The sequence below is a fragment of the Lonchura striata genome, chromosome 2, assembly GCF_046129695.1.
Source record: "Lonchura striata isolate bLonStr1 chromosome 2, bLonStr1.mat, whole genome shotgun sequence".
In the NCBI taxonomy this organism is placed as follows: Eukaryota; Metazoa; Chordata; class Aves; order Passeriformes; family Estrildidae; genus Lonchura; species Lonchura striata.
The window spans coordinates 59,062,759-59,084,987 of record NC_134604.1 but is presented as its reverse complement, the minus strand read 5'-3'; the positions used below and the strand labels follow the sequence as shown (position 1 = coordinate 59,084,987).

The window sequence follows — 22,229 nt, the reverse complement described above, 5'->3', positions numbered from 1 at the left end:
GATTGTCTTCCCAGAAAAGTGACCATCATGCCTGCAGCATCCTTCTGTGCAATTTGGTCCCTTCTCATATGCTGGTGGTAGGAACACCTTTAAAGTTGAGAAGCTGTCTCTGCACAGGGACTGTCAGCAAGGGAGAACTTCAAAAGCTGTTTTTTAGTCACTAAGGTCACTTCCCCTAGTTCTTTTTAGGGTTTTTTTTTGGGTGCTTTATTGTTCTTTTGAGGGGGAATTTGTTTGTTTGTTTGTTTGTTTTTTAATATAAATGGCCATCTGTATTGCAAATCTGAATGTTGTTTGGTTAAAAAGACAATTGTTTTTTCCCTGAGGTTACTTTCTCTTTTTTTTTTTTTTTCCCATGTAGCTTTTCCCTTCTACTATCTATAGTATGTATTTCTTCCCACCCATCACTCACTTGCACAAAATTTATTCCACACCAGATAAAAGCTAGTCACCTTATTCCTGGGACAAGTTGTCATCCTTAAAGACTTGTAGTATGAGAAGGCAGTATCTCCAAAGCAGAGGAAAGCTCCTTCCTTATTTTCCATTTCTGTGGCCTGGATGGTGTTTTGATCTTCTGTCAGTTGGTGACAGTTCATGAGACAATTTTTAGAGAAAAAGAGAAACACCTTGTCAGCCTGTCAAACACACTAAAAGAGTTAGAGAGCAGAAAGGAAGGCTGCTGCCTTTAGCCCTCAGAGGAGGACAGGGTTCAGTTTTCAGGGGATTGTGGAATATAACCAATGCTTTCAGGGACCTGCTCATGGTACTTTTATAAACTTCATTTGTATGAAGTTTGCATTCCTTTGAGTTGGTAAAGGTTCATCTATGGGGTTTTGATGTCTAAGATTTGGGAAGATTTTAGCAGTAGCTCAATTGCTTTATGTGTCCAGCAGACATGAGAGATGGGTTGAAGCCAAGTCAAAGCTTTGCTGGAGCTAGGATGTCATATTTTACTTATATTTTGTATGAGAAACATGAAGCAGCAGAAGTAGGAGAAATTAAAAATACACAGATTGTTTTTCTATGGATCTCTGTATCCGTTTCCTGAAAGTCATTGCTAACACTTTAATTTGGGACTTATTTTAAAACTTTGCACTCTGCCTTTTTTCAAGGACATATAGAAGCATGTTTGTATTAGAAATAAATTATTTTGCAACCTTGCTATTAGAGAGGTAATTTAATTTGTATTAATTGAATCGCTACCTTGTAGCTCTTAATTTAATGTTTTCCCTGTGTGTAATTCTCATTACACACTAGATCCAAAGGGAGCTGTAGTAAAAAAGGGCTCTTTTGCAGCTCCAAATGTGTACAGTTATTTTTGTGTCTTACAAAACAACAGAGCTAAAGGAAGGTTTAGCTTGGCTCTCAACTGGGATTCAGATGCCTTCAGTGAAATCAAGAACATTATCTCACAACACGTACATCTGTGTCACGCGTACATCTGTGTACATTAGCTTTAAATGTATTAGCTTTTAAAACTGAATGGAAGGCTTGTTGATGAAATCATAACCAATTGCATGTACTGTATAAAAAAGCAGTGGCCACTTCGACAAAAATGCATTTCAAATTAAATTGGTTTGCAGTTGAGTGAATGTTTTTCTCCATAGAAGCATACTGGAATTTGTTCTTTCCTTTTCACAACCATAGCAGGAAGGAAAGTCTATACATTGTACCACTGTAGGGACTGAATTGAAAGCAGTTATAAGAATAGTTTTAAAATAAAAGGCCACAAGAAGTGATGTTTACTCCGAGTCTTACAGTTCAAAATTGTGATTAAGTTAAGAAAAGCACATTTAAAGTGTCTTACCATGAGTGAATGTTTTTCTGTTCATCTCCAGCCTTTTGGAAGCATAGTGTGTCAGCGGCTTCCTTGGGTTCAGGTGAAGAGGTATTGCCCTGTCATGGGGGTTTCTCTTCCTGCAGACAGACGCAGCGACCCTATCAGAGTGCTGTGATGATGATAGTTTCTAGATATGGTCAAAACACAGTTTAATCTGGCAGAGCAGTTCAGATGTGATCAAACTAAATACTTTAAAACTGTGTGAAGCAGCACAGTTCACTACCACAGGAAACATTCTGGTCAGTAATGAAACGTGTTTTAGAAATGTGGATGTTTGGGCTTTTGTAACCAGGTTTTGTAGCAAAGTGAATAGAGCATAATATAAATAGGGCTTTGAGAAATGAATCTCAAAACATGTGACAATCAGTTGATTTTATCTGGTTTGTTTATTATTCTGGAACATTTTTCTACAACTCATCCTCTCAGAGGCCAAGCCAGTGGTGTGAGCATCAGTCATTAGAGAAGGACAGAGCTCTGAGCCAAAGTAATTTTCTTCTCCAGAAGAAACTAATGTAAGGCTTATCTTGAGCACAGGCAACTTGATCTGTGGCTGCAGACACTGCAGCTGTTGAGCCAGTGCAAGGGCGGAAGCGGGACGAGGAGCATGCCTTGCTGCGCAGGCGTGGCAGGGAGGAGGAAGCTGGCCACTTGCTGATGGGTGTGTGGGACACAGCTGCCTCCACCAGAAATGAGCACCCCAATGCCTCCACTATTTCATAGTCAATGCATAGCAATAGTTGTTTTTAGGGCATGACATCCTATTGTAGCACAGGAGCCTAAAACTGGGCAGGGAAATTGTGCCCTAGAAATGTCATTTCTGTCTTTTGGCTGGGAAAGAAACTTGGGGTTCCTAGCTCATGTCCAAGTGCCTGCACTACAGCTGTCCATAACTTAAATCCCAAAAGTTATGTATTGTGCCATATTACTGAAACTGAGGTATTGAAACTATTTGTAGAACATAATTGTATCTCAGAAATGAGGCTGTAATGGACAATCCACCTTGTAGCTTATGGAATGTATTATTGAAAATAAAACTTTTCTTAATGCATGTATTTTTTTTATTTTTCTTCTCTTTTAACAATGCTTTATCCTTTTTTATTGATGTGGCTTTTACTTAATGAAATCTACTTGTTTATTCTTGCCTGGAAGCAAATAGGATGTTAGGACCAGTAAACAAATAGGATGCAAAATGTGAACATGACTTTTTCTGAGGAACAGTAGGGACCTCTTAGCCATCAATGATTTCTGGTTTCTCAGCTCCAGTATGATGCAGCATTGGTTGGAGGTGCCCACAAAGGTGTGGGGTAGCAGCTGTCCCATTGCGTGACTTGATATACTTGTCATCTGGTGATAAGATTGCACAAGAGGGCTTTAACTGGTTTGCACTTTGTTCATTTTTATTGATCTTCTACCATATTCCTCTCTTTTGAAACATGTTTCATAGAATAGGTCATTGTTTGTTGGGCCTTTCCTAAAATTTTGGTTTTATTGACTCTTTTATTTTGTTTAGGAGACTGTCCATGATAGAAGCCCATTAAAATACTACTTTTGGTTTTTAGCTCTTATTTTTTTTCCTGGTTGCCCTTTACCACAGTTTTTGCTGAGACATGTTTTACAAAACACAGAGCAATTTAAAGTGGTAATTACGGCTTTTTAAATCTTGTAATTGCACTTTCTACATTCAGTAGTTATGGTCCAGACTCTTCCCTAGGGGAGGCTTACTCCCGTAGCTGTTGTCTGGGTTGAGCAGTTAGCTCTGATACCATTTTCTGTTGGTGACGGTGTGCACAGTGGCAAGAGTGAGAGATGAGTAATTCTTAAACAAGGCCATAATCATACAGTTGGTTTTTTCCCTTGGGGTTTTACCTTGTGTGGTAAAAAAACCTACTTGATCTTCCTTCCAATACCTGAAGGGAAACTATAGGAAGGATTGAGAATATCTACAAGTGCATATAGTGGCAGTACAGGTAGAAAGGACTTCAAACTTGAGATGGTAGGTTTAGATTAGATATTGGGAAAATATTCTTTATTGTGAGGGTGGAAGACTATTGGAACAGGTTGCCCAGAAAAGTTATGGATTCCCATCCCTGGAACTGTTTAAGGCTAGGCTGGGTGAAACTTTGAGCAACCTGATTGTAGTGGAAGGTTTCTCTGTCCATGGCAAGGGGATTAGAACTAGATGATTTTAAAGTTTCTTCCAACCCAGGCCATTCTATGATCTAATCATATTTGTGCTCTTTTGTGGAGAGTGGAACCAAATATGCATATACTGGTTTTCTCAGAAATATGTTTTAGAAACTTTTTAGGTTTTTTTCTTGTTTTTAAGCTTGACACATTCATAATGTGTTTTATTTTTATGGTCAGGGAACCTTAGAGTTACACTAGACTTTCTTTGAACCTGTTCTGCTATCAACCTGCTATGACTTTCTTCCTGCAAATGACATTTAAAAATACTCACTTTGAAAAATACAGTGTCTGTGGTAGATGTTATTTGCTGAAAACCTCTTCCTGTTGAGCGGTTGCCTTTCCAGAGAGTGTGCTGCTTGTTGTTATTGCTACTCAGTTTGATTTCTGTTTCCCAGCTGCATCTTCTGTATCTAATGTAAAATGACTATCAAGACCAAAGGATGATGTCTAAATGCAGACTTTGGAAGGAAAGTGGTGAGGGGGGTGTGGTGTGAGTAATATCAAATTACTAAAGCCATAAGAATTAGAGAGGGAACGTATTGCAGCACTTACATCAACCTGTTACACCCCTTCCTTCTGTGTCCCCTAAAATACTTACTTTCAAATAGTATCTCATAGAGAATTTGTTGCCTGTGAGTGCTTTGTCCAGTCCTCACAGCCACAGGACTCCTTCACTCTCAGCTTGATGGAAGAGCAGAAGGTGAAGGTGTTTGCAGCAAGTTGCTCACCCAGTATTATTGCCAGCAAAGTTTAGCACTTACTGTGCTGTGCCACTCCTCTGTATTGTCAGCTTTACTGCTGAAAAACTATGTCATGCAAATCTGGTGTTATGTGCTGAAGTGCAGTCAGTACAGTAGATACTACAGCAATATTCAGCCTCTGGCTCCTGGTGTGACACTGCTGCTGTTTGTTTTCAGGCGCTAAAAATAATCTTTCGTACTCCCTCCTGACAGTTTAATATCCAAGTGGTTTAGTACAGGTCTGTTGAAATATTAGTCATTAAGTGGCTAGATTTGAGGTAGTCTAACTAAAGCTTTGTTTGTTTTTCCTCCACCCCCCAGCTTGGTGATCCATCTATTTTTCCTGCTGTCATCGTGGAGCATGTTCCTAGTGCAGAACTCCTACATAACTACTCTGGCTTAACCTGCGTGGATGAACCTAGTGACATGATCACTGAGAACTCTCTGGATGTTGCAGAAGAGCAGATCATAGAAGATGATGATATCACCCTCACAGGTTGGCAATAAAATCATCTCTGTGCCACTTTGCACTCTCTTGGTGCAAAGGTACCTCTGTGTCTTTGCACCAAGATAGCTGTGACTAATGGAGAAAGAAAGTTAAATGACAAAAAGCAACAGGGAGCAAAATGAACAGTGGTATTGAATGCTGTTGATTCTGTACAAGACAGAGAAAATGGCCATAATGTTATTAGGTGGCTTGCAATCCCAATTGCACAGCTGATAATGGTGAAGAGTTTCATCCTTCAACAGTGATTAAGGCAGAGACCTGTTCAGAGAACCAACAAGGTTTTTCTTTGTTCCTCATAGGTTTTATTTGGTTTTACTTACTAGGTGGTAGTTCTTAAGTAAACATATATACCAACAAGTAGGAATATGCAGCTTGAGTAGATGCTGCTTTTAAATTTCTGAGGGTATACAGTTATAAATTAAAATGTGCATGCTAGCATGACTTACTGGTGCAAGTATACTCAGCATAGTATTAATTTTGGATCTCTACTATTGACTCACACGTAAAATACAGATTTTTTTGTAAATTCTGTTAGAAAAGGTAGCCCTAAAGAACAACCAATTCTCAAGAGGAAAGCTCAAAAATCTGTCACATATTTTAAAAACAACACTTCACTAAATGAAGTGAGCACTATTTGAAGTGCTTTTGCAGAAAAATCTAAAAGGTGGGGTAGATACTTTACAGTGAGAAGTTTTCTTTCAGCCATTAGCTCCACGCCTGGACTATCTCCAGGGATGGAGACAGCTTGCTGGTTTCACTCATACTTTTGACATTATTTCTAAAGACATGCTCTGATACAATCTTTTACTACCAAAAGCAAAACAAGAACTCAACATTAACTTGATATTAGGAACATTTCCCGGAGTAAATTGACATGAGCTGTTCTCAGTATTTTTTTCGTAGTAGTGAATTATCTGTAAACAAACTGTGACCATACAAATAAGCTAGGTTATTGTTCAAGAAGGTTTTTGATACTCAAACAGTATTTCATGTTGAGACCTCTTGCCAACTTGCTGTTCATATTAATTATTCACACTACAACTGGCATTTCCCCAGTGTGTTACTTAAGCCACTTAATGCATCCGTGTGAATTTCATAGCAGATAATTTTTGTGACTCCATATTCACTGTAATACATTGTGTGTGAATTTTTACATGCATGAGTAATTGTGAAACTCCATTTTTGTGAATGCCCTTGTTAACCTTCTTTTTCTTTCTTTTTTTTTTTTTTTTTTTTTTTTTTTTTCTGGTTGTTGTTGCTGGTCACTTGAGAAGGGTTTGCAAATTGCTGCCAGAAACTGAAAATATTTAATCCTTGTAACCGATGGTGTCCAAGGGTTTCTGGGATACTTTGGAGTTAGACAAGTACAGTATTGTTTCCATCGTCTATTATAGTTCAAGAAATCTGGGTTTTTTTAAAGGCAAAGTCCTTAGAAACTGAGAGCGGCCACTTTGCAGAGATGGAGACTGTGAAACAGACAATTAGTTATCATTGCGGTGAAGGAAATAATAACTAATTATCTGTTTTACAGTCTCCATCCTGTGCATGCTGTGGATTTCCTTAGAAGGGAAAGGGGATCAATGCAGGCCAAGCCAGGACCAGCACTGTGGCTGGAAAGCTTCTGCTCAGGACAAGGCAGGCAAGACTGGTCTCTGACAGGAAGCTATGCAGCCTGACTCTAGTGGGGCAGAATTTGGGGCCCAGGGGTGTGAAGGCACCCCACAGGAGATGAGAGGACCTGGGGAGGGAGGCCTCTGTTCCCCCCTTGCACACTGTGGACAAGCACTGGCTGTGGCCACAGCTGCCCAGTGGGACTGCAAGACTGCTGTGTGGAAGAGACCCTAGTTCAAGTATAGCTTGCTGTAGGCTGCCGCTGAAATGGGGCTGATCATAGCTCAGTTTTCCCACCTATTCTATTTTTCAGCTGCATTTTTGTTTTCTCACTTCTTTGAAGTTTTGCTTCTTGATTTTCTTTGCTCTCAACAGTGAAATGTGTTGTTTTGCTCTTTGAAGTTAGTACCAGTCTTTTCAGTCACTTTAACATTATGCCTTTGAGAGAGGATCAGACATCATAAAGACTGTACTAATTCCACATTAAAATATTTGTAAGACTGAAGTTCACAGCAAAACAAAACTGAAGCCACCATAATTTATGACTAAACATTACTGAGCAATGACTGCTTAATATGAAGGATTTAGGTTTTCTAAAGTTACTAGTTTTTCAGTACTTTTTTGTGACTGTCATCCACTGGGCTTCTCTTTTTTCCTAGATTAGCAGAAATTAGCAGCAGGTCTCATGAAACTGAAGCAATCAGTTTCTAGGGATCTTTTTGCAAAATAGTGGATGCTGATAGGTTTTTTCATCTATAGGATGTAGCTTCAGCCCTTCAAAAGCACAACTATCACATGCTGGTAATTGACCTGTCATATAAATTATAACCTGCAGAAAACTATAAGAACAGTATCTGTTGCATGTGAAACCCTACTGTGACATAGCCAGCAAACAGCTTTTTAGCTATATTAATGCTCATGCTGTAGTTTATTTTTTTTTAATGAAAAGGCAGACATGCCTTATCACCCTCATCTTTAAAAGCACTTTCCTCTGGAAGAACTGTGATGGCAATTTTATGGTCAGTTTGTTGCTAGTCTTATGGGATTTAAAATTATTAACTATCATGTAATAAAGGGTGATTAACAAAGTTAATTGGAACATTTGGCTTTTAATGAAGGTTTATCTCTAAAGGGAATATTGAAATACTTTTCTCTGAAAAATACATAGGATAATATTTTGTGCAGAAGAACTCTAGTCCTACTTGTCAGAATGTACAATTGCTACACTTTGTCTATCTTATTAATGTGGCTAGTTATGGATATAAGGTGCACAGGAAGGAGGAACTAATCAGATTATGTAATTCCCAAAACAATTTTTTTAAAATTCTTGTTATATTTTTTTTAAACTTTATCATGTTTAGTGAGTTTTTTTATTGAAAACCACCGTTAATCAAAGTCTGCCAATTTGTGGTTCACTTGTTCTGGCATTGTCTTCATGGGATCAGGGAAGTGGCTGCATGGGGACAGTTTTGGGGAGGAGGGGATAAGAGAGCAGGGACAGAAAATTTGCATTTAGATGTCCTGTGCTGTGGTCTAAATAGGGAGAATGGAAGTGTGCATTTTCATTGATCGATAATGGTACTTAACAACCAGCTCATTTTGAAGTCTGGTACCATTTCCCTAGTACATTTGGTGAAGCTCTGGCAGTTCTGCACAAACACAGCTTTTTTGGTGGTCATTTCTGATGTTACAAAAAAATCCAAAGGCGTATTTAGGTGGAAACTGAACTTCATAGTGTTAATCTGTGAGGATTGTGAGTTGATGCGATGCCAGCTGCAAAAAAACAGGTTTTGGTTTCAGTTACTTTGTAAAGAAATTATTCACAGAAGCCTGTAGCTCTGGTAAAACCAGAGGTTTTTTTTAATATATCTCCTCAATGAGATAATTTTCTTTACAAATTGTAAGGCCTTATTTAAAAAGAAAATGGTGATTTGCAGGTCTCCTTAAATACCTGTGTTTTTAAATTCAGTTTTCCAGTGTCAGATAACAATCAGCTAAGAGTGGATACTAAAAAGTGCTTAAATTTAACAGCCAGCTATTCTGCAAAGGGGGGGAGGGGGGGGGGTCTGTCTATGTCTAATGGCTCTCTTTCTTCTTTTAGCAACTCTAGGTTTCTTCTGACATTATTTTGGGGTTCTGAAGTCCCTGTTTTTGTCTCTAGTAAAACCATCAATGAATTTAAACACAGCTGTGACTAGCACAGCCTTTATCTCAGCCTGGACAAGGACTTGTGTTGCCCACCCTCCAGAGCTTTCAGCCACAAAGGAAGCAATGAGAGTGAGATAGACTTGTCCAAAGTGGTGTAAAAATTTTAAAAAAAGACACTAGACAGGAGTAAGGAAAGCAGGACTTTGGACTGAGGTGGGGAACTTCCAACATGAGGCATCATTTCAGAGCAGAACACTGTGTCTGGACAAGCCTTGTGCTTATGCTGATTCATAGGGAGCCTGGATTCACAGTAACTGGGCAGAAATTGGCATGCAAATACAGAGGCTTGTGTTTGTGGCTTGCTCAGATAAACAAAAACTTGTAGAGTACCCTGGGAAAAAACTGAAGATATTTTTAGGTGTGGTTTTCTCCCTTTTTCTCTCTCCGTTCTCCCTTTTTCTCCCTCCCCCTGCCTCTTTTTCCTTTTTCATTTTTGTCTTCCAATATTTTTTCCTTTTCCCCCTTTTTCCCTTTTTTTAAAAAAGCTTCTGCCTATTTCAGATAACCTTTGAAACCTGATACTTTGCAGAAATTATACTCTCTGCTGCCCCATTTTTTAAGCTCTGACTTCGGCAAAGAGGAACAAATAAGCCATTTAATTCCAGTTCTTCTTAAAACTGGGACTGTATCGTAACAGCCAGTGATTCTGCAGCATTTTAGAAAAGCTAAAATAAGTGACTCCGGTTTGGTAGCTGAGCTGGTTATCTCTGAACACTGTCTCATGCTGAAAGATGCAAATGCGCACCTTGCTGTTAAAAGGACAAAGAGATGATGCTCCACGTTTTCTGTGAGGTGTCCCACACCTTGTTTGTATTGGCTCTTGAGTTCTTGTAATTCAACTTGCTAACCCAGCTATACCCCCAAAACCTTTTCAGATATTTTATAAATCTCAGTTGTCTCACTATGTGATCAAAAAAGTGTGAAGCCTGTCAAGTGATAGAAGTTTGGATCATGAACCAGAGGGCAGAGATGGGAGGGAAAACCACAACCCTTGATTCTTTCAGCAACAGAGAAATATTAACTTAAACCAAGGTCTTAAACCACTTTGTGAAGGCATCTTCTCAGAAGATGCTTGAAGGATGTTGGCAAGAACAGTAGAGCGGTTAAGAAGCTTAATTTTGCCATCCTGTGTTTGTGGATAAAAAGATAGTGCTGCTGCTTGTAGAGGAATACATCTGGTCCAGGTAGCTCTGCTGGCAAGCTGCAGAGCGAGATGCAGATTGAGCTCAGGGTGGGAGCCAGACACAAGAGGCTGTGAGCTGCCAGCCTGTGGGATAACAAAGAGCACCGGGGCCAGGCAGGCAATGAACAGTGAGAGAGATTGTAGAAGCTGGGAAATGCTGGACTTTTGGATAAGAAAAGAGAAGACAGGTGACAGCAGCAGCAGCGGGGGTGCATGGACACAGAGAGGAAGAGGGAGACCTGCCTGCAGATGGACATGAGGCTGTAAAAGCCCAGGGGTTCCTTGGTTGGGATCCTCCTTGGGGGCACCAACTCAGGCTATTCCTGTGTTATTGTGCTGTGAATAAATGGCTTTATGGAATGAGACATCTGAGACTGCTGTGGGAAACCCAGGGCTGAGCTGGCAGGGAAACCTGGTCTGGATGTGGATGGGTGTGTGGGGAACCAAGAAGGACACATCGATCATGGGAACCGCATGCTGCGAAGGGGCTTTGACCCAGCAGTGTCAGTCTCTGGCCTTGGGATGTGACTGCCAGGGAGTCTCATGAATGGTCAGACTGGGAAGTTTCCTTAACATGCTTAAAGTTTTTGTGAGCAGCAAATCATATAAATTTCTGTGTTTACATTATTTATATGGCTATTTTAAGTTCCTTTCATTAGCCTTGGATAGGGATGGTTAACTTCTAGCTGAATGGTGTAACAGCAATGTAAAGCTGTTAGACTCTTCCTCACCTGCTATTATTCAGAGTGAGGAATTGTCTCCACTCCATCATCTTAATACCTGAAATCCAGCAAGTGGGTTTGGTCCTCCTGCAGTTCTCTCTGGGGAAAGCAGACAGCAGCAGCTCTCTCCTCCCTGCCTGCGGAACTGAGAACCTGGGGGTGCCACTGCTGGCTTTAAAATTGTATGTGATAAGCCAGCCATGCTCCACGACTTCGGCCAAACTGGATCATGGCAGGCTAACCTTCCTGTCCATTCAAACAATGTCAAAACAGAGAACAGCTGCTTTGATAGTGCTGTGTGTATTTATTTATATTTGTATGATGTGACATCCTTTTTGAGGTCTTGGTAGATAATCTGGGAAGTTCTCATCTAGATAAAACTTAGAACCAAAGCATCAAGTCACCAGCACCAGTCCAAGAGTGTACATGGCCACGCAGATGTGCATGTTCTGTCTGCTCCTCATGGGTAGGCATTCCCTAGGGATGCTGTGTGGTTCTTGGGGCTGAGATGCCCTGGGTCTGAGCTCCTAAGCCTGTCAGCTGCCTGACACCCCAGAGTTCTGAGAAAATTACCTGATGTAGTTGCCAAGCCACTCTCCATAGTATTTGAAAAGTCTTGGCAGTCAGGAAAAGTTGCAGGTAACCAGAAAAGAGGAAACATAGTTTTTAAAAGGGTAGAAAGGATAACCTTGGACACTACCAAAGTATCAGCCTCACCTCAGTGCCTGGGAAAACCATGGATAGATATCATTCTAGAAGCTGTGAGAGGCCAGGGAGGTGATTCAGGACAGTGATTTGCTGCCTTCTCTTTCTTCCAAGGTCAGGACGTTAGTCCATACTCGCTTTCTCTTCATGCTATCCTCCTTCCCAGCTGTGTGTGTCATTTCTTAAGACTGTTTGGAGGTGTCAGCCAGAAGGTGCAGATCCTTAACTGTCTAAATGTCTTTGCCAGATACGGGGTGGAGATGGTCCTGTAGAAAACAGGGTGAGTTGCTGTGTGGATCAGGGATTCCTAACACCTATCTACTTTAATTCTGCATTAGTCTGAGCCTCTTACACTAGGGCCTCAAGGAAAAATCCAGAAGGCAAGGAGGCTTCTGTAAATCACATCAGTGGAAGAGGTAGGGCTGATGTGTGGATGCCAGCATTCATCTTTGCCCTCTGATAATGATACAATTCCTGAAGCTGTAAACATCTGTGATGAAACCAGGGGCCTTTGGTTGGTTGTTTTTTAGATTATGTAATTGCTTAGTGCTAATGGAACTGGTTGCTTTGTTGTTACTGTGATATTTTTAAGGTTAAAATATAGAAATTCTGGCATAAACTTCTTGCTTTTGTGCATAGAACTATTCCAAGGTCATTACATTGTGTTTTAACATGTATGTTTGCTTGCTTTGTCAGTCAGTGTGGTTTTTTGGTTTTGTTTCGTTTTTTAATGTGACTGCCCCACCCAAAATTCCTCAAAGCTTAACAGGGAGAGAGAGAGGTGTAAAGCCTGTGAAAGTAACTGAGGTTTCATGGTGTCCTAGAGAGGGGAATACTAATGTAGCCCTTTTATCATTTTGATAGATGCAAGTTAGTTCCCTGAAGTTGCATCAAATTCAAAGGATAAGGAAGCCTGGCCCAATAATTTCCATTTAACAAACAGTAATTTCTAAAAGGATTTGTTAAACAGTTTTAAATGTTTATGGTACCAGGAACTGCTACCTTTGTTATTTTTCATGCTACAGTTATTTTGAAAAAATTATCTGGTAAAGTACTCTTGCAGTTTAGCTGTTATTTTGCAAAATGATATTTTATTGGGTTTTTTTGTTGTGTACCCCCAGATGACCTTAACATGTACCTTAAGCATCACAATTAATGCTCAGGAGCTTTGGGCTTATCTAATGGCTGCCCTGATGAGATTGATGAGGAATTGTCTAGAAGTCAAAAATTTTGAAAAGCTTGCCAATCTTTTATATTGCGTTTCATGTTTGCATTCCAGTGTGTTCTTGGAGCCTGCACTGTTAACCCTACATGTAATTCCCATGAATTAGAATGGTTTAGGATTCACCTGCACCTTTACATCCCATGGTCTCTAATAGAACTTTTGGAATATTTTTTCTCTCCTGCAGGCTAAATTTTTGATGGGCATCTCTTATTTATGGAATTCGCTTCTGTTCACAGAACCACAGAAATGTTAGGGTTGGATCATCAAGTCCTACTGCCAACCCAGAACCACCCCCATGTTCACCATTAAATCATGTCTTCAAGTGTCATATCCACATGTTTTTCTGTGGGTAAGACATTGGAGCACCATAAGAAGTTAGTGATACTGTGGTTTTAAATAATGATATCTGGAATATTGCTTGTGGTAATGATATTTTTTAGTTTCATGGGTGTTGTGTTTTACTGCATGTGCTTGATCAGCAAAGAGTGGGATTAGAAAGATGAGGCAGAAATAAAAAGTTTGTTTGGGTTTTTTTTTATACATGCAATCTAAAAAATGTACTGTCCCAAATAAAAGAAACTATTGCAGTGTGCATTTTCTCCTCAGCTAATCTGTTGCTGCACATCTAGTAGAAAAATATCACTCTTTGTTTGGTTGGTTCTTTTGGTGGGAATGAAATATGAATCAATATAGTGTTAAGCTTTAAGTCTAGTTTGTAGCTTCTTAAAATTTTTTTTTCTCTCTTGTTTTAGTTGAAGCATCTTGTCATAATGGAGGTGAAACAATGGAAACAATTGAGGCTGCTGAAGCACTTCTTAATATGGACTCCCCTGATCCTATGTTGGATGAAAAAAGAATGGGTAAGTTTTTTTAAATGAAAATCCAACCTGTATTTGCCAGGTTTATTTGTGAAAAGAGGAGCGATGCACTGCAGCATGGTTGCATAGAATTGGTAAGATTTTTTTCTGTAATTTCCAGATATACCCATAGTTTGGGTATCAGAAATCCAGTGTTGTAGGCAATGAAGGATTTAATTGTCATGCCAGATTTGAGCAGGAAAGGAAAAAGTCAAAAATTACAGAGGGAAGGTGTGAATGAAGTTGGATGGTTTAGATTGCAGTGTTTTGTTTGGTTGATGTTTAAGTTGTCAGGATAAAAGAATATGCACTTACCTTTACAGATAGCCTTAAATATGAGTGTGTGATCAGCAGATAAATGTGCTTTGTTTGGGGTACAGTCTGGCATCAAATTTTTCTAGTTTAGTAGTGCTTCTGTGTTAAGTGTTGACACATATATTGAATTATACCCTAGTCTTCTCTCACTTGAAAGACTGAAGTGTCAGAGTTTGATTTTATTCTATGTTAAAGTTTTTGGTCTAAAGCCAGCTTTTTAAAGTCCACATGGCTGTGTGAAAATACTCCTTTTGTCCCTTTCCCTCAAGCAACTATGTTTGGTGCAACTGAAGAGGAAGAAATGGTGCCTCCTATCACACACGTGTCAGTCACTCTCGATGGGATTCCTGAAGTGGTGGAAGTTCACCAAGCCTCAGACCCTTATGCTGAGTCACCAGAGACTCCAGAATTTGAACAACCAAAGAAGAAAAAAGGTAAGATGCTACCAGAGAACAGCAGTGTGGAGCAGGAGAGTAGGGGGTGGCATGGTTGCTTCCTTGTGAGTGTCTGGAACCATTCTGGGTGTCAGGCCAAAATAACTGAGTGAGCTCAGTCAGAAATGCAGGGAAAGCATTTTCTTCTTGCGTAGTGTGAACACGTGTACAGGTGCTTAGATTAATGATGTCGTATGTGTAGCAACGATGGCTTATCCTACAAGAATCTCTGCTTGTTCCTATTTATGGTTTCTTCTTCAGGGCAGAATTGCAATACAAGCCATAGAGCTTTTGTCACTGAGAATTTGGAAGTACTTTCATTAGCTCTTACTTAGCTTCAACTGAAGATACCTGATCAGTTCAGAATATGGGATGAGAATGGGGAGGGATTTTTAGCTTTTCTTAAATACTACTGATTTTTAAATTATTATTAATAGCTGCATGCTATAGTAAGTGTTAGTCCCATTTGTAGTATATTACATTTACAAAGTGTAGTGATGTTTCACTGCAGCCAGTGCTGTGCCAAAGAGTCAAGAAGCTGTGTTAGCCAGACATTCTACTCCTGTTTTCCCACCCTGCTTCAGCGTGGACCCCATTAGAGGCTCTGAAACTGGTGTCTGCAGGAAAAGAGATTCTTGCTGTACATATAGATATTAAATGCTCTTGCAACAAATTAATATAAAAAGAAAAATAAATGAAGTAGTTTATGTTTCTGGGGCTCATCCTAGAGCATGAGGACTTTAATAGTTCCCCCTGTCTTCCATAATAAGACTTCTACTACCCAGTCATACCCCTGTGGAATTGGAGTGCATTTTTGCTGCTACTTTTGCTGCTAATTCCAAATGTTGGGAATTGTTATGTGTGAGAGAGACCATATTGTCCTGTGAAGATCTTGGGGAACCCTCCTGAGCCCTATGTGTGTCACAAGGTCTCATAGGGATGGGTGTGGGTCAGGAAGTCTCAGATTCCCCTGAGAAAGCTGAACTGAAACTGCTGTGGAGGAGAGCTTTACCAGCAGCTGCCCCGAAAGTGCTGCTGGGGAAGCTACTGTGGCTGTGCACACTACTGTGAATAACCAACTGTAAGAGGATTTTAAATTGGGGGTTTTTTGTTTGTTCTTTTCTTCCCTTCTTCTTTTTTAATGTTAACTGCTGTGTGGGTCAAAACAAGGAGCTGCTGTCTGCCAGACATTTAACCTCTTTGGTTTGATGCTTTCATACTCTTTCGTGTTGTGCTTCTGCTTACTCCTACTCCTTCCTCCTCCCTAGCTATAGGTTAGAAAACCAGTTTCTTCACAGAAAGTGTATTTGTTCTAGAAAAAAAAAAAGCTAGAAAAGATGCATCAGCTTAGTGTTTCCTTAAGTACTGGTTTTCAGTGAGCTCAAGGCTTTCTAAAGTACATGGTATGGCCTAAGTGATGTAGAAGTGTTACTTCAAAATGTCTGAGGATTTGTAAGGCATTGTTGTACATGAATTGCTGCAAAATGCTATTAAGTTTTTAGTGCACTTTAAGTTAATGTGCAGTGTGTGGGTGGGATTCTTTTGGGTTTTTGTTTGTAGGTTATTATTTTCTTTACAGTACACTCTGTTTCCCTTCTTTTGGTCAGTTCTGAGGCATGGCAAAGGATGGTGGTCATTTTGCCCTGTCCATATCACTCATGATTTATAGAGTTTTAATAGATTCTATATACTTCTTTTATAGACTTCTAGGATATATATAAGCCATTAGGTGAAATTAGAGAGATTCACAGTGCAGAGCATTGCCAGCTAACTGGGCCAAAATGGCACTGCCAAGTAGAGTTCCTCCAAGAGAATGTTCACCAGAAGCAATGAAGTGGTTTCACTTCCTTTCCTTTTGGCCTTATTACTGCAACAGGAGAGCTGTATCCACCCATCTGCTCCACTCCAAAGCTGTGTTCAGCATTATGTTTGTACTTATGAATGTCTGAGCACTGAGCTGCTCAGCTATGGATCAGAAAGACAGGAAAAACAAAGGGATGTCAAACAAAGAAACATGAAAATTTCCTATATTAATACCTTCAGTTCTGTTTTGCTGTGGAGGATATCTGGCAGCAGGTGGCCACATAAGTTATGTATATAATATATTAGATATATGTAATTTATTTTGTTTGTACATGCATTTTTTTAAAACAAAACTCACTGAAAAGAATGTAAGAAAATGGATTTTACATTTTCTGGTGTGGTATAAGATATTTAATCAGGATGAACATTTCACTGTGTAATGTCACCTTAATTTGTAGCATGAATTTCTAACATAAAATGTTTTACAGCCATGGAAATAGGAAAGGGAAAACACCAAATGTAAATCCAATTAGTTGTCCAAAATTATGGTAGGCCCATATAAGGCTTAGGTCTTGCACACTTTTTATCCTTTGTCTTTGTAAAATTCTCTCCTAAAAAGGAATTTAGTAATGCACTCTGAAAAACAACAAATTCATGCTCTATTGAAGCAAAGGAGGAAGCATGCTAGTGCTTAATGGGCTTTTAGAAAATATCTTCTTTTAAACAAAGGAAACATATCCGATGTGTCTCTGTTAACTGTTTTTTTGATGGTATCAGTCAGTGCCTGGAGATTATAGCTCACAGTGTAGTCTAAAACTATCCAAATAAAGTATCTCTAGCCCAGATATACAGTCATAATAGCAATACATTTCTGTAAACAAGTTTCACATCCTTCACTGGTTTCTAATTTTGGATGACTTCTTACAGAGTTCTGAAGTAGTCTAGGCTGAAGAAAGAGAGCCTAGAATTAGTCTTGCAGCCATAGTAATATGTAGTAGCCTAGGTTATCTCTAATCAGAAGTGCATAAATTATATGGGATCAGTTCTTAAGTTTCCTGAAGCTGACTAGGAGTAGTTCAGTCCTGACCTAATTGAGCTCTCGTCCACTTCATTTCCTTTTAAGAACTGAACTCATTTAGACATAATGTGTGAATTAGTGATATCAAAATAACACTCCCTACTCCTTAATGGCTACATTTACACCTGTTCAAGAGGGGAAAATGAGACAACAGAGTCTTCCCACAGCTCTAACGGGGAAAGCATTTCTGTGCTCTAACGGGCTTCTTCTGTATTAGAAGCTCATCCACAAGAGTGACTTCATCTAGGACATTTTAGGTAAAACAGACATTTCTGCAACCTGTAGTGGTGAGTGCAGAAAAGCTGCTACAACTGTACTCCAGTTGTTCTTTATCCTTTTGTATCATGATATATTAAGAAAACAGTGTTGCAGGTTTTCCTCCCTCCTACCTTCTTTCAAATCAAGGGCATTACTGGCCAAAACACTGGATGTTGTTTGTGTCCCGTTCTCAATCATGAATCCTGTCTGGATGAAAGCAAGAAAATTAGAGGTTCTGTTTACTCACTATAGGTCTCTCAACTAGCTATCCCATACCTCTCCTCCCCCGTGCACTGTCAAAAAAAAAAAAGTTATACAGATGGACTTAGCAAGATTGCTAATGTCAAAAAGTGAGTGCTTAAGCCAAAGTTTCTTATGATTTCTCTGTAGATACTGGAAGGTTAAGATGAAGGAAATAGTGCAGGCTGGCACTAAGCTTACTTTTTTTTTTTTTTTTTTTTTCAGAGCTAGTGAAAAATGCTCTCTCACTCTTCAGCAGAGCTGTTTCCTTACTAAAACAGCCCCTCAAAACAAAACCAAAAGTGCAAAGTTAGAGTGTATGGGACTGCACAGACTTTTTGGTCTTGCCTCTTTAGAACATCAATTCTTTTGAAGTGCAATAAATACAGAAAAAAAAATTCCTTTAGATTTTTAACTATGGCAGTGTTCTGAGTTAAAAATATGTTTTTCTGAGTCTTGTATATGCTTAGTCTATTCTACCTCACAAAAGATTATAGGTAATAATATAAGTAACATCAATGTAGTAATGGGGCACTTCAAAACCTGGTAAGATAAATTTAATAAGGCATTCCAGAAGGCTTCTGATTAATTACATCACCTGTAAAAGCTGCCATTACAGGGAATGAGAACTAATAAAAGAATAGGCTCAAGGTTTTATGTTGAAAAATATTGCACCATGACTTAGCTTTTTTGTTTCCTTTTGTGTCAGTAGTTGATTATCAACATTTTCAAATGAGTGCTCTTCATTTTTGTGATCAGTTTTAAGTAACTTCTTCCTTTTAGTCTTCCTCACCAGAGAGTCATGATGCTTATCACTCTAAAAACTGGTATTTTTTTAAAGCCTGTTACTGTTTCTTCTGATTTTCATAAACAAGTGAGTTCCCTTTACCTGTAAAAAAGGTGTAAAAGACAATAGGACTGAAAAAAATGTTTGTTTCAGATGACAGTGTAGTTTGCTGCTGTCAGTGTACTTGCAATAGATTAAACAAGGAGACAAGTTTGTTTTGTCCCTACCTTCCATTTTGGCAATGAGTGAACATGATAGTACTCTGTATTTTATCTAACTTTTCCTGTTTAAGCCCTTACACATAGTTAATATGTTATTTTTCTCATCTTGTCTGTTTCAAATGCTCTTAAGATTACCTAAATAGCCACAGAATTTTCCAATGGACGTGGACTTCAGGAAAGTGCGTAGTGTAGCCTTTTTTTAGAAGTACAGTAAGAGCACAGGAGGTCCATCTGCCATAGAAGAAGTTCACCACAGACCTAAGTTCCCAACTTACTAGAAATTAAATCTTTTTTGAATTGGAGAAACAAATCTCTTCCCTTTTTAGATCCTTTTTTTCTTTCTTCTTATTTTTTTTTTTTTTTAATTTTCTTAAGATGCAGTTGACTTACTGGTGATTTATTTCAGGGAAGAAACCAAAACCCTCTCGTTCTGAGTCCCCTACTACAACTCCAAACATATCTGTGAAAAAGAAAAACAAAGATGGAAAGGGTAAGTCAAAATAGTTGTCACCAATATGTTTAGGAGAACACAGTTTCTGAGCAATTTGGAAAAAGAAAAGATTTACGAGTTCACTTGTGATGCAAACATAGGTCTTATGTTCAGGGGTGGTTAACATCTCAAGGCAAGAAAAAGATGAGCACATGAGTTTTCTTTGTGAAATACACAGTTCCATAGGAGAATAATGTATTTGTCACTTCAGTTGCAAGGACTCTTGGAAACTCTTCAACATCCCTGCAGAGTTTGCTGTGTTTTGAGTGAAGTCTTGGGGAGTGCTTTGCATTATATTAATGCTTCTTAGGCTGTGGTTATTTTGACAGATGATCTTTGAAAATGTGTTCCATCTGTATGTGTCTAATTTTGCATGAGTCTTACCAAGGTTGCCAGTTTGCAACAGGAAGTACCAAGTCCTGAATTTTGAAAACAGTTATAGCACAGCTTGAACACTTGGGCAGAAAACTTGGGGCTTTGATACTTTCATTCCTTCTATGTTTAAAAGGTAGATATAAAAATAAATGCTGCATAACTGATAAAATGCATCATTTGCTCAGCCTGAACTGTTCAGTAGTGCCTGTGAGTTTTGTCAACAACTTTGACAAAAGTGTTGCTTTGCTGTGGGTCCAAAGCTGTACCCATGCCCAGGCTGGTGTTTGAAGGGCAGGCTGACTCCCATCCCTGGTGAGCTGTGCTGCTGTCAGTGGGAGCTGGAAATGAGCCTCCCGTGTCACAGTGCCTGCTGGAACACCTGGGGGCAGATGTGCTTGCATGCATGCAGTACTTGCCTAGCCAGTCCTGGACACTGGTGGCAAAAGAATGCCACACTCTTGAGGTCAGAAAAATCTCTACTCTGACAAATGACTATGTTGAGTTTGTTTTTTCTTTTGAAGAGGCATTTTCTGCAATAACAGGAAGAAAAACCTGTTGGCTATCAATAAATATTTTACATGTTAATGCCATCAATTCTATATATGCATGGTTGTATTTTTTTTTTAATTAAAACCTCATTTTTCTGTAAAAATGGAAGGAGTATCAGAGGAACACCCAAGTGGTGCTCAAATGAAATTATAGAAAATATTGAAGCAGCTAGCCACAAAATTAAAAGGCGGAAGAGTCTAATAGTTCTGTCAATGATAGTAAGGATACTCCGTAATACAAATTGTCCATCATTACAAAGTTGCTAATTCTGAAGGGAATAAAATGAGCATGTTGCCTCAAAGCACTGCTTGTTATGAAACCCATTTGTTTTACATTTTTAGGAACACATAACTGAAGTAAAAAACATAGTTATATGACCATCCGTGGTAGGGAAGCAGCTAGAAAATCACAAGAGCTGCCTGTCTGTTACCTAGGGAGAACTTGTATGCTAAAATTACAAGCTCTCATACAATTACATGATACCATGAATAGAAAAAACTGAATTTTCCACATATTGCTTTTTCTGCTGTGACTCAGAGGAGGTTGAATATTCTGCCTGTAAGTAAAGCAAACCTCTTTTTTGAAGCTTGTCTTCTTCACAGGGATTTTTAGTGGCTAAGTGGTGACAAATTTTCAGGTTGCCTGGATGCAGTTGAGCATTTTTAGTCTAGACTACAACAGAAACACCCTGGATTAGGTGGTAAATTGCTGGGAATGCTCTCACTCCTGCCCGACATTGTGTCTTGCCTAAGCAGTCTGGTTTTGCCTTTGGGGTATCCGACGGCCCGGAGGCTGGTTTATGTAAGCTGGGAGACATTTTTTTGCAAAGGCAGTGTTTTTTCTCTAGGAATGCTCATTTTTCAAGTTTCCACCTGCTAAAGGAGCTGCTAACATTTTTGTATTCGCAATGCTGATGACTTTGAATATTTGCTAAATATAGTTTATAATATAGTATTATAGGTATTTCAGTTTTTAAGAGGTCTCTTATTGGAAAAAGGTTCAGACTGATGGTCATTAAATTGAAAAAATCTACTGGGCTAAATTGAAGCTAGGAAAAGAGAACCTGTCACCTTCTGATCAGCTGGGCATCATTTTTTGTGGAACTTCAGCACATGCTCTCCTTGCTGTTTTTGCACAGCTACTTGTGGGAGGTGATGCAAGAAGTTTTTTCTTGCTTTCTCAGACTAACAACTAAGGAGTTTATGTGCAGCTTCAGATTCCCAAAAGAACATCAAACATCAAAAGCCTTAAAAGAAAAAGGCAGGAAAGAAAGGTCTTATTAGTTGCATGAGTTTAGACGCCTTAAATGTGGTTTTGAAAGAAAAAAAAGTGCTAATTTTGTGCTAGTTTTAAATATTCACCATCTGTGATTTTAATACTATTTCTTTATATCTGGTAAACATTGAACAGATGTGACAGATTTTCATACAGAAGTGTTTGTCCCCATTTGTTTCTAAAATGAAATTTGGATGTTGTCTATCAGCAAGCACATGCACTCACTGGATTTAAAAAAATTACCTTTTTCTGTACTTCGTTGTTGAAGGTTTGCCTGCCTCAGCACATATCACTGATTGCTCCATATAAATCTCATTGTTAAAGGCAAGGATTTTGTTTAGCCTTTTAAAGGATTATAACACTCATCTCAATTCAGCAAAGCATCTAAGCAACAGCTTAGTTTGCAGCATTTTCAGGGGGTAGAACTGAACATGTTCCTTTTCAAGGTAAAGCAATAGTGACTACTTCTGTAACTGGATTAGGCAGGAGGCAAATGGGCACATGGATGCCTAATGCTGTCTAATGTTGGTGGTCCAACATTGGCTATAGCTTACAGAGTGGCTGGGGTATTTGGACACCTAGATTATGATAACTCACAAGATTATAATAACTTCCCCT

The 22,229-nt window shown here is 39.1% G+C and overlaps 1 protein-coding gene across 2 annotated transcripts in view; it reads left to right on the top strand.

Annotated features, from left to right (window-relative positions):
- Window positions 1–22,229, top strand: part of ELF1 (E74 like ETS transcription factor 1) — an 88,283-nt gene that overhangs the window by 52,865 nt on the left and 13,189 nt on the right. For both annotated transcript variants that reach the window (XM_021530807.2, XM_077781376.1), the window contains exons 3-6: window positions 5,089–5,263; window positions 13,682–13,789; window positions 14,371–14,535; window positions 19,329–19,412. In XM_021530807.2, the coding sequence (XP_021386482.2) occupies window positions 5,089–5,263; window positions 13,682–13,789; window positions 14,371–14,535; window positions 19,329–19,412 (532 nt within the window). The remainder of the gene's footprint in view (window positions 1–5,088; window positions 5,264–13,681; window positions 13,790–14,370; window positions 14,536–19,328; window positions 19,413–22,229) is intronic.